Source organism: Silene latifolia, chromosome 10 (assembly GCF_048544455.1).
Source record: "Silene latifolia isolate original U9 population chromosome 10, ASM4854445v1, whole genome shotgun sequence".
NCBI classification, from domain to species: domain Eukaryota; kingdom Viridiplantae; phylum Streptophyta; class Magnoliopsida; order Caryophyllales; family Caryophyllaceae; genus Silene; species Silene latifolia.
Genome location: NC_133535.1, coordinates 29,641,690 through 29,653,832, shown reverse-complemented (window position 1 = coordinate 29,653,832; position 12,143 = coordinate 29,641,690). Strand labels below are relative to the sequence as shown.

At 38.8% G+C, this 12,143-nt stretch overlaps 1 protein-coding gene across 2 annotated transcripts; it reads right to left on the bottom strand.

The window, feature by feature from the left end:
- Nucleotides 1-938: 938 nt before the first annotated feature.
- Nucleotides 939-6,680, bottom strand: LOC141605428 (tubby-like F-box protein 8). Of its 2 annotated transcripts, XM_074424188.1 has the most exons (6): nucleotides 6,513-6,680; nucleotides 6,167-6,241; nucleotides 5,092-5,535; nucleotides 4,104-4,191; nucleotides 2,724-2,856; nucleotides 939-2,190 (listed from the first exon to the last, which is right to left on the bottom strand). In XM_074424188.1, the coding sequence occupies exons 3-6, from the start codon at nucleotides 5,437-5,439 to the stop codon at nucleotides 1,485-1,487; spliced, it is 1,275 nt and encodes a 424-aa protein (XP_074280289.1). In that variant the 5' UTR covers nucleotides 5,440-5,535; nucleotides 6,167-6,241; nucleotides 6,513-6,680; the 3' UTR covers nucleotides 939-1,484. The 2 variants fall into 2 exon arrangements, with proteins under 2 accessions (XP_074280289.1, XP_074280290.1); XM_074424189.1 differs by lacking the exon at nucleotides 6,167-6,241 and having other exon boundaries at nucleotides 6,513-6,602.
- Between the last annotated feature and the right edge of the window lie 5,463 nt (nucleotides 6,681-12,143).

Here is a 12,143-nt window from a genome sequence, read left to right as displayed (position 1 = left end):
TTAAATCGTCTTACCGGGTGCATTATGAATATCAAATTTTTATAATTTTTAATGATATGTAACTAAAGATATGAACAAAATAAAACAAGCATTAGCATACGTGCATAAAGCAAACGTAAACTATCATATACAACGGAGGAAGCATGTATTAGGTCATCCTCCGATAATCCTATGGGGTCTAGTCTAGGAGAAAGTTGCCTATACAAATCTTGCAAAGATAGATTGCCTCTTGGCCTTTGAGGTGGGCCCTTAGGTCGCTTCATGGCTTGTTCAAATAAAGTAAAAAAAAGGAATAAAAGAAGAGTTTATGGTGAGATTATTAGTAAGAGTCTCTCCAGTTTTAAAGAAGAGTTTATGGTGAGATTATTAGTAAGAGTTTTCCCAGTTTTAAAACCCAGGCACATCAGCTTTTTACTAACTTTTATTATTTCTTTATTGTTCAAACTCATCCCAGACTCATCTCAGACTTTATACATTATTCGTCAGATTCACCTCAGATTCTACTTTTCTACTTTACTTTTTTTTTTTTTTTTTTTTTACAAAAAATAAATGACACATGAGATTTACTCATTGGTTAATTTCCCTTTTAAGATTGGGTCAATTTCCCTTTTAAGGTGGGGTCAACACTCACCAAAAGTCTTAAGTTGAGTCTTGGATAAATTACTGGTAGTCTTGAGAGAATCTTATCTTAAGACTTGTCAATGTCTTGTCTCAAGACTACCAATAATCTTACCCTTTAAGGTGGGGTCAACACACTTTTCTTTAACACCACTCAAATACGGAGTACTCCGTATAATTGTCTTACTATTCACTCTCTCATAAAGCACAAATTGAGTGACATTAGTCATTTAGTGTTATGCTTTGGAATTTGGATACCTTAAGAAAACAAATAGGATCATGATTCAGGAGTCAGGACACAACGATACATCTACAAGTCCTTTTATTCTTCTGAAATATCGGTTTTATTCACAGGTAACAATTTTCCGACCTTGTAAACTAGGATATCTTGTAGCCTTATCCGAGTAACATAGTCAAAACGGAAACATTACATGAATATGCAAGCACGCAGTTTAGCTTTCGTGCATTTTTGGAATCCTTGAACACTTCTTACAATACAGAATCAGGACACAACAATGTTCACCGACAGGATCGGAATGTATGTCTAACACAAGAAACTAATAAGGTACATGGATCCAAAACCCTTTCTTAAGGGCTCTGGGCTCTCAATCTATGTTACTTCGTTGCTTCACTTTGTTGGTGTATGTCTAGCATTCCAGACACTTCAACACTTCAGTTTAGGTTACATCTGGCACTCATCACAATGTTTCAACAGAGAGACGGGAGTAACATAGCTTTCTGTCAATCGCTATTTGATGCTAACACAACACACTTCTAATTTGTTCTACGATGATCATAACATGCTAAATCTGTTCTGGGCTTCGATTTTCGGTTTCTTAACTTCCTTTGACCCTCGCGATTCTCTACTATTCACAAGCCAATTTGGTGTCGAAGCTACTTAGACATATAGCGAAAGCCTGAAATGCAGAAAGAGGATACCGGTAATCCATGGTGAACATGTCCTGCCCAACTTTCCCAAATTGGAGGATGATTTTATCGTGATCTGACGGGCCGGGTTGAGATGGGGTTGGGCCCCCGACCGGGTTCTGCGGTGCAGCGATTAATTGAAAGTTCTTGACGGAAGCGACTGTCACTCTCCCTCGGAAATTAAGACACCAGCATTGTAACTGTTCGTGCCACCGAGGGGCCTTGTTCCTAAGAACCAGGGGCTTATCCTTGCCCTCTTCATCGTCTTCCCGAGGACCAGCAATGTCTGAAAATCGCGAGCTGCTAAACTCGGTTGATGCACCGATGGAATTGGAGAAAGATATGCTCCGGAATGAATCTTCAAGAGAACGTGGAAGAAGCTCGGGCTGCCCGGGAACACTGCCACCTGGCTCAAGAGAGGAAGACGGTATCGACGGCATGATACAACTCATCCTGCGTGGCCCTCTCGTGCCGAGGACATTCAGCTCATATGTCACTTGGGCGATGTGGTAACTACCCGTGGGTACTTTCGGGGAGACTTTCTTGGAGTGGAACCTCTTGCTAGAACGGCCTGGTGGTGAAGATTGAGAGTTGTAGGGCGGTTGTGTGTCGTAGATAATAAACTTGGTCCCCAGAAAATTTGACCTAAGGCGTGAACCCAAGTCGAACACACACAAAATCAGCAACCAATTGGGATGTAATGCAGTACATGTAATGGCGTTACAAATCATAAACCAAAATCACAACAGGTATTTCAGTCCCGATATACAAGTTACTCCCTCTAATCCTCTTGAAACTTTCAATATTGGCAAAAATGGCAATGTGAGCACTGAGCACTGAGCAGTTATACACTTCTACTGTGTAATTTGCCTATAATACCAAAATTTAGAAGTAACCACACTTGTGTAATTGGTCTCCTAAATACTGGTATCGTCTGAATATGTTGTGATTACGCACACAGAACTGGCATGTCTAATGCTCTTGAGTTATGATTTATAATGCCATAAAAAGTGGATATCCTTCTGATATCACTGTATGTCTATCTTAACAAATTTCATGCATTTTTTGACGTCCACTCTAATTTTAGGGGAAACAACATCGTCATCTTTAGGATCTTTGATGGGCAAAAATACAGCTTGCGAAGACAGTGGACAACCAATAAGAAAAAGATACCTCACCTTAATTTCCCAATGTAAGTGTTGCTGGACCTTGATATGTTATCTGCATCCATACTAATCACATACTCAGTACACGTTGTTCTCCTGGTACGCTTTGCAGAAAGAAGAAATTTCCCATTTTCAACAAGCAAAGCTGAAAATCCAAAAGCAGAATAGAAATGAGTCAAGGATATGGTTACTATCAACAAACAAGACAACAAAATTCATTTTAGTATATTGAAGGTACTACTAGCAGAAAATGTCAGGTACATAACCGTCAAAAACAAGAGAAACCATGAGCTGATGTTTCAGGAAATACTTGAAAAGCTCATATATAGCTTGAAAGAATTTAACTCAAACAGCTTACAAGTGTGCATAGTTCAATAGGTGTCTCACCAAGAGTCTTGCAATAGTAAGTTCAGTTAGAATCAAATCCAGAAGTTCGGAAATATACTAATACACAACAAACACCATTACCCCAGTGCCTCAATGGCTTTCCCAAATGGCGGGGCAAGGGAGGTTCAGAATTTCTGATGTATACAACCTGACCCTTGCGTATAGAATTACATCAATGACTCTCCTTTCAAAAAAAGCGCAGTTGATTTAGAATGTGTTTGGATAGCAAAAATGGGGGGAAACGGAAGGGAGGGGGAAGGAGGGAAGAGAAAGGGAGGTAAGAGAAGGGGAGGGCAGATGGGATGTAGGAGTTTGGATACAATTTCCTTCCAAATCTTGCCTATAATGGAGAGATTTTGATTACCCTTGGAGGAGGGAAAATGGATCCCTCCCAATCTCCACCCCTCCATTTCTCTCCACCCTTATTTGCTATCCAAATAAGGGATTTTAAATCCCTTACTCTCCCTCTCTTTCTTTTCCCTCCAAATCTCTCAATCCAAACACAACCTTAGTGAGTCATTTCGGTTCGTTCCATCGTCTTCTAGAGTTCTAGTTCCCTCTTTATAGGCAGTACACTTTCAACCAAAAGCCACAAAGGTATGCTTTATCACACAATAATATAGATGGTGCACCAAGGCAAAGGAAACATGATCACCAACTCATCAGCACATAAATAACAATCAACAGGGTTTGTGAAGCACCATATATTTCAGGATTATTGAAGAAGAAATCCGCATTTGCTAAACTCAGAACTACGAAAACAAACACAATACATGAATACCTGAATATACCACCTCATAACAAGGAACCAAAAAAAAAAAAAAAAAAAAGCTATCCAACTACTGTAAAATTTATCATGAAATCTTCACACTGTTGCTATCAAGCAATACCATAATAATGGTCAGAATTCAAATCAAAACAATCAACAGTCAAAAAGCACTGAATAATAAAAAATACTAATAGGTATTCCACAAGAAACAAGAGAAGTGGTCTGCTGAAGCTTACCAGGGCTAAGACAAAGAAAAAGATGATAAGTCAAGTTGGATTTATCTCTCTTAATGAAGCACTGGATTGCGCCATCTCGTGGCCCAGGCTGCAGGAAAACAAACATGCTATCAGTCTAGATCAGCAAATTAAAAGAAAGTACACTTTCCATCCCGTTGTGTTCTTCCCATTTGGTTTAGGCACAACTTTTAAAAAATGGAGTACAACAGCTTAGTTGTCGGTGCAAGTATTAGACCAAATAAGAAAGTTCTCAAATGGGAAGAAAGCCGAGTAAAATCCTTAAAGGAATATGGGAAGAAAACTGTGAGACGGAGGGAATAACAGCTTCACATAATCACATAATCCAATTGAGTGTGCAAGTCTTGGACTCTTGGATCATTAACAAGTATGGTAAGATCGCCATTCATTAAGTTATGAGAACAAGTATTTAAAGGTTTAAGGTCTTGAGCCTATTTTTACTTTCGAAGCAGTGAAAGTCACAATATTATTTGGTAATGAATTTATGATTAGTATTAAGCAAAACGAACCATTATACTAATTGTGTTTCTCTTTATTGTGAAATAGTATCATTCCACACAATTTCCATTGTGGGTGATTTTGAAATAGCCTATCAAAATGTTTACACTTGGGTTACTGGATTCCCTCGACCGCCAACAAATTGCAAATCATCTACAGCATAATCATGCAGCTTACATAAAATCTATATAAGGACATATGCGCCAGATGTGGCATATTGGGATAACGAATTAGGCAACCTTCGCGTCAATAGAAGTAAGAAAGGTTTGTACATCCAAACTCCCTCACCCCGCCATTTGTGGGAACCCTTGAGACACTAGGGTAACGTTCTTGTGGGGTGCGTTTTCATCATGGAAATTTCAAAGCTCACCTCACACCCTTGAATCCTCACATTGACCACAACTTAATATGAAAGTTAGCCAAATGTTAGCTCATGGAAAATATTCTTTAAAAGCTTGAATAGTATCCTCACCTGCTTCAATGACACAGGGAAGGTAAGCTTTCCACATAACTCTGGACTTTTGACGATTTCGTGACACATTTCCCTCCAGGATCTGCAAACTGCAGCACAAGCAACAACATGTTTCCTAGCAGGCCACGTAATTTCACTAGCCTCCAATCTATTAATTACATCGTGTAGTAACTCTGGTGGGAGGCTAGCCCATTTGCTAGTCTGAATAACTACAGATGGCTCAGGTAACTCATGCACTGAACCATGTGATTTCCCTCGGAGATGACCCGAGAGCCTCACTTCGAAACTTCGCCTAGACAAGCTCCCAAAACCATCCCTCACATCTCGGACTATGCTTCGGAAAGACATGTCTACCGTTATAGAGATGCTTAAATTTGCTTCCTTGATATCGTAGCTCAATTTATCTTCCAGTAGAGATCAGCTACCACTCATAGTCACTTACAGCTGAAATCAAAACACAAAACATTTAAATCTTCACTCCAAAGCTTTATCTAAAATGAAAATAAGAAAATCAGAAAACAGCACAGTTAAGTAGGTGTCACATTTAGATTCCACAAGAGCAAGAATATCCATCGGGAAAACACTTTATTAGTCCGGACATGAAATTGGTCAACCCTTTACATCGGCTTGATTGGCATCGCCTGATAACTGATATCAATGACCATTTACAATCGATGCCAATCACTTAAATTCCACTAGTGAGTTGGTAATCCGTGTTAAATTAAGTTATGGCATACTTATGTGACTGTTTCTTAGTCTATTTTATCCTCTATATTGATGGGGGTAGTTAAGGACAACACAAATGCAATTCACAGCAAAAGGCAATCATACATAACACGAAGTCGGAAGAAAACAAATTTAGAGCTGTGGCTTTTGGCAATGGTCCTAAAGATCAATACCATTATTCAAGAATATCATGATACTTGAACAATTCCGCGAATTCAAAATCGACTACACGCAGGTTGGTTTCTCTTATCTAAATTAAATATCATTATTGCATCACACAATTTTATGTTTGGATCAATATTAACCAAAACATGAATCGACTGATCTCAATAAACGGTTTGAAAATAACCTCACAAGTACATCGGTTAAGCCTCCAGATATGACCGTCTTAAATGAGAATTTGTGTAAACTATAAGCTGAAAACCTGCAGAAAATTAACAAATACCCAACTTCAGAGACTATTACACAAATTGGTTTATTTTACTTAAACTTAAGTAATTTATAAGCAGCTTAACCAAAATTAAGAAAGTAAAAGAAAAGGGAAAGTAATCAGAGATGAACAAAAGCCATTTTATGCACGAATTAATAAGAAGAAAAGTAGAATCAGACACAGAAGAAGCAGGTAAATATGGAAGTAATTAACAGAAAAAATGAAAAATGAAAAATGAAAAATGAAAATAAAGAAAAGGGATGACCTTGGTATTGCTGAGATTAGAGATCCTTGTGTTTGGAAAACGGTTTCTGTCTCTGATCTGACTTCCTCCTTTGTTCTCTCTCTCTTCAAGTACAGGAAAAACACTGACACATAAACAAAACACACACTCTTTTCCTCTTTCTCATCTAACGGAATCCACACCTCACTTACTTTAACCGCTTCCTTACATTTTTTTTTTTTTTAAATAAGGTAAGAAAACTAGGTTAATCATCTAGGGTAAGATCAATCTATCTCATCCTTTTGAATGAGGGAGGTAAGTTGAAACCACCGGCTATCAAACCACCTCGAAAGAGTTGGACATAAATGTCTAACAGAAGCCATGAAGTCAGCAACCTTGTTGGCAATGTTTAATTATCACTTCATCGAAAAAATGAAGCTCTAATTTCACATCCTTGATAATACTAGAAATTTCCCACGAAATTTGCCAAGTAACTCGAATCGAGTTAATAACACATAAGTTATCACCCTTCACAATTAACTTTGAATTCCTAAGTATTTAGCTGCTAAAATACCTTCTTTTAAAGCGAAGTCTTCCGCAACAAGGATCTTATGGATCCGCACTGACTTTTTTTGCTCCCAACAAAACGACTTTACCATTGTGATCTCTTATAGAATATCCTAAGACAGTTTTATTACCTTCTATTCTCGATCCGTCAAAATTTAGCTTCAGAAATCCGTTACTAGGTTTATCCCACCAAATTTTTTCCTTACTAGAAATGTTTCTAGCTGACTCTTCTATTTCGGGATTGTTGAGATCCTTAAATCTAGTCACATTCCAGGCCTTAGTGCTATTATTGCATAAAGTAATAAGTTTGTTGATGCTTAAATTAACATTATTAAAGATAATATCATTTCTATGAAACCATGCATTTCACCAAATAAAAATAATCTTAATGAAATCTTCCTTACATTTTTATCGTCTCTCTTTTTATTCTTTTGTAGACGATTTAAATATTTAAGTAAAAGGTAAAAATAAGAGTTAGTTTGAGTAGGGTTATTCAAATGGTAAGAGTTTTCTTGTTCAGGGGATCGATAATCATTAGTATTACCTCTCCCTTTATTCTCTCTAAAAATCCTAACCCCCATCAATTAAATCCGGGGCTTTTATCGACAACTGATAGATGGTAAGCCCTCTAAATAGCTTTATTTATCAATTCTTATCATGAAACTGTATGAATTAATCAATAAAAGTTTCTCTTTTGCCGAGATCCATTTGTCCGTCTCTATTTCGGAGTCTTTTCAGTCCTTGTCTTTTCGAGGATTCGGAGTTTTTTCAGCCCTTGTTTTTCTAGGTTTTAGTTCTATTGGTAATATAAATAAGAGCGCTTTGGTCGTTCCTCATATGGTGAAGATGCGGAAGATCGGTTTCATAATGGATCATTATATGGTATTACATATGTTGTCGGTTTGTTGATTGCACTCAATTTGGCCAGATGAAATCGTTTCTCGTCAAAGCTCAAGATTCTATGATCCTCTTGTGAAAAGCTGTTTGCGGCGATATGATAGAGGATATGCTTTAGAGCAATTCAAGTTTACAAATCTTTCTTTGAACGAGATTTTATTTTATTTGGTTTTAGTCGATTTGTATCCGGTCAAATTTGACACATCTTGTAGATGTCGTATGACTTTTTATTAATGAATTAATCCTTTCTTTTAAAAAAAATGGTAAGAGTTTTCTTACTCCGAGTGTGAGTTTAAATTTAGATTCTTATTCGCGATAAGGACATGAGCATGGACACAGATGAGGACATGGATACTAATAGACCCGTAATATAGCATCGCATAAAATATGAGACACAATATATATGTTTTTTTAAATCTAATAAAACATAGTATTGAGCCTGACCAAAAAATCTCCTCTACAAACCTAACGTTGTCATCACGCTTCTCACATCATTGCAGGTGAAGTCGATCTGACACAAAACACTCATACAAAAATCGTTCCCCTATTTTCTTTTTTCCTCGGATCTCATGATTTACTTGGTATTACTATTTTACAGTGAAATTAACAAAGTCGTTCTATGAGAATGTCTCTCAAATCTCGTCTCAAATTCGGTTTTTGTGACGGTTCCATCGAAAAACCGACTGATAAATTAATGTTTCAACAATGGGAGGTTGTCAATTGCACCATTGTTCAATGGCTTCGGAATACAATCGACCCTACTGTTCTTGAAAGCGTCCCGTATGTTGAAGATGCCGCTACTGTGTGGGAGGATTTGGAGGAATGTTTTGCCGTGGTTGATAGTACGTCGATCCATTCTCTCAAAATTGAACTCAGTAATTGCAAACAAACCAAAGGTATGTCTATTACAATGTATTATGGGAAATTGAAATCGTTCTGTGGTGCTCTTGCTGTTCACGAGCCACGTTTCGCGTGTAAATGGGGGCGGTGTCTTCGTGAAATTGCTCCCCAAGCAATTAAATGACTTGACAATTAACTACTGCATCAATTTTTTATGGGACTTGATAACAATTTATATGGTACTCTTTGTGATCAACAATTCCAACTCGATCCTCTGCCCACCCTCGATCGCTGATATCACGCAGCGTTGCAGGCTTAACGCTTACTTGGCGAAGCCTCGACGCCATCTAATGTCCCCGATATTGTCGCCTTTGCTATTCCAGGAGTGTCTCGTACTCCCACTGATTGAAAAGCTATTCGTGAGAAAGAAAAGTTTGAATGTCGCAAATTGTTTTGTTCTTACTGTAATGTTAATAGGCAGGATATTAATTCTTGTTTTCTCAAGCAAAATAAGTTCCCGGACTGATGGGGAAAGTTGGCCTCGTAGCCTGGCTGAACTTCACCATGGAAAAGGTCACGGGATAGGGGTAGGAGGCTCGGGTGTCCCGGGCTTAGGATCAAACCGTGCTGATGGTGGTTCGGTTGTTCGAGTTAATGTCGTGACTGCTGCTCGTGCTGACCTGTCTGTGCTTTCTTACTCTGTCGCTTCCGCTGATCGGTTATCTAGTACGTGTATTGATTGGATTATCGATATTGGTGCTTCTAATCATGTCACAGGTGACTTGTCTTCCTTTACGGAGAATACAACGATTTCACCATGACCTATGCGTCTTCGTAATAGGCAGCAAGTAATGGCTACCATTGTAACACCCCCATACTCCAAGTGCCTTACCAGGACCACTCAGGTATAAGGGTACTACCATCTCGGTTGCCCGAGGCAATGAATATCATAAAACAATAAAGAAACGTACTTTTAAAGTAATTATAGTTTAAGTGATTACATGTTCAAAACCAAAACTAATAAAAGAAATTACAAGGTTCTCAGACGGTCTACAGCTAAAACTATCAAAGCTACTAGACATCGCCTGACACAGCGGAAGACTTCTAACTGCCACGTGATGACTCATCCCAGCTATCCCATACGCGTCATATCACACCGCTCAATAATCGCTCACCACCCCGAATGGATCACCACGAGTTTTTAAAACATTTAAACGGGGTCAAGTACTAATCACACAATTCAATATATATCAACAATAAGATGAACAGACGACTTAATCTGTCACACACACACAACCAACCAATTCCAATCATCTCAATCATCGATCGTCCCTTTGGACCCGACCCGCCGATGGGGGACCGCGCTGCCGTACCCACCAAATCCCCGCTCCACATAGTGAGCGATAACCCCGTCCATTAATGTTCACATCCCCTTCGTGGCGGTTCCACGAAGGGCGAAACTAGGGCGTGAAGTCACTCCCGCAAGTGACCCCACTCAGCGAGAACGCATCTCGAGAACCATCAACAGCAATCACAACCACAAACACAAGACAATCATCATATCAAACAACCAAATACAACACATCACCAATATCCCATTATGGGACTAATACCGAGTAGGAAATCCTACCCGATATGCACACAATCGACGGTCTCTCTACCGCCGAGTCAAAAAGCCTCTTCTATGAACCCTCCTCTTATCATACAACACATAAGGGCTACCAAATCACATACTACACATAAAACCCCCAAATCTCTAAATTAGGGTTTAACCAAAACAAAGGAAAGACAATAAAAAGGGTACGTAGATCTTACCCTCGACGCAAGGAACTCAACGGTATAAACAACGACAAGAACGACCGTCGAACTCCGGAATTGCTAAGAATGCGATTAAGAAGATGAACTTGTTTGCTTTCTCTCTTAAACAGAAATTTAGGTTTTGTAAAAGTGATTTAGAATAATGACGACGAAGCTTAAATACCTTAATCGCATAATTAACAAAACCCGAGAAAACTCCCGTAAAAATAGGCTACTCGATCGAGTACCCAAGGTACTCGATCGAGTACCCCTACTCGATCGAGTGCCCTGACTACTCGATCGAGTACCCAACAGTCGAAACTATTTTATTTCGCAACTTACCCTTACTCGACAGAGTAAGGCCTACTCGATAGAGTACCCAAAAACTCGTAAATACGGAGTATTACAGTCTTCCCTCCTTAAAAAGAACTTCGTCCCCGAAGTTCAACCCATACATAAAAACAACCATACTGACTCGACCAAGACACAACAACTTAGCTAAGGACTCAAGAACTCGACCGAACATAGAACATGAACTCTTAACACCCACTCCACCAACTATGTTTACTTCCACAACATGACTCACTATACCGTATCTACCACATATATATCTCTCACGATACCAACTCCATACATAACCAACTACCATCCTCTAATGCTGCTAGCTCCATAATATCATCAACTATCAAATCCAATACCAAGACACTCATAGACATCAAACGGAATGTTACATTCTACCACCCTTAAAAGGAACTTCGTCCTCGCTCGAAGTTTACTCACACTCGTAACCTCATCATCCAACTGTCAACACTAGCGAAATATTCTCACACTCCTAAACATCACGCTACTACAAGCACGGTCATGACCTTTAATAAAATCACCCACAACACGAATCGATCTTTTATTCTACATCAAGACTCAACTTCCGAATATATTACCATATGTACAACCATCAAAATCTGTTTTATCGCATCCTACTCCTCTTAAGACAAATGTTACGTCCTCGTAACTCACTAATACCAAACCATATCTATATCTCATTACCCTCTGTACCACCACATGTCAAAGATAACCGTCTATAAACCAAACATTCACCATTCTTATATCCAAGGCTCCCATACATAAACATTTCCCATTCCTCAACTCATTCGGCATAGCACCTAACCTATACCATAAACTCGTAGCAAATCACCATACCCACTCTTCATTATTACTGCCAAACAACATACCTCTCTATGTAAGGCACTTATCTCCCAGAAGCATAACTCACGATCCGCACTCGTTACGTACACGCACACTAGATCCTCAAGTTCTTTCTTTCATTACCGCAAAATTCATACACAACTTAACATGACACTAATTTCCCCAACACCTTACACTAACTGTCTCAACAAAAGATTATGAACTACCTGCCGCTTTCAGATCATTACAACACATGTTCCACGAATCATTTTCCATTACCATGTCTACCGATGTCTCATCTGAAAACAAGATCAAAATTACCGTAACAACCTCTCACAACCGTGTCCCATCAACAGATTATCACTATCCCATGACAACAACGAAACATAT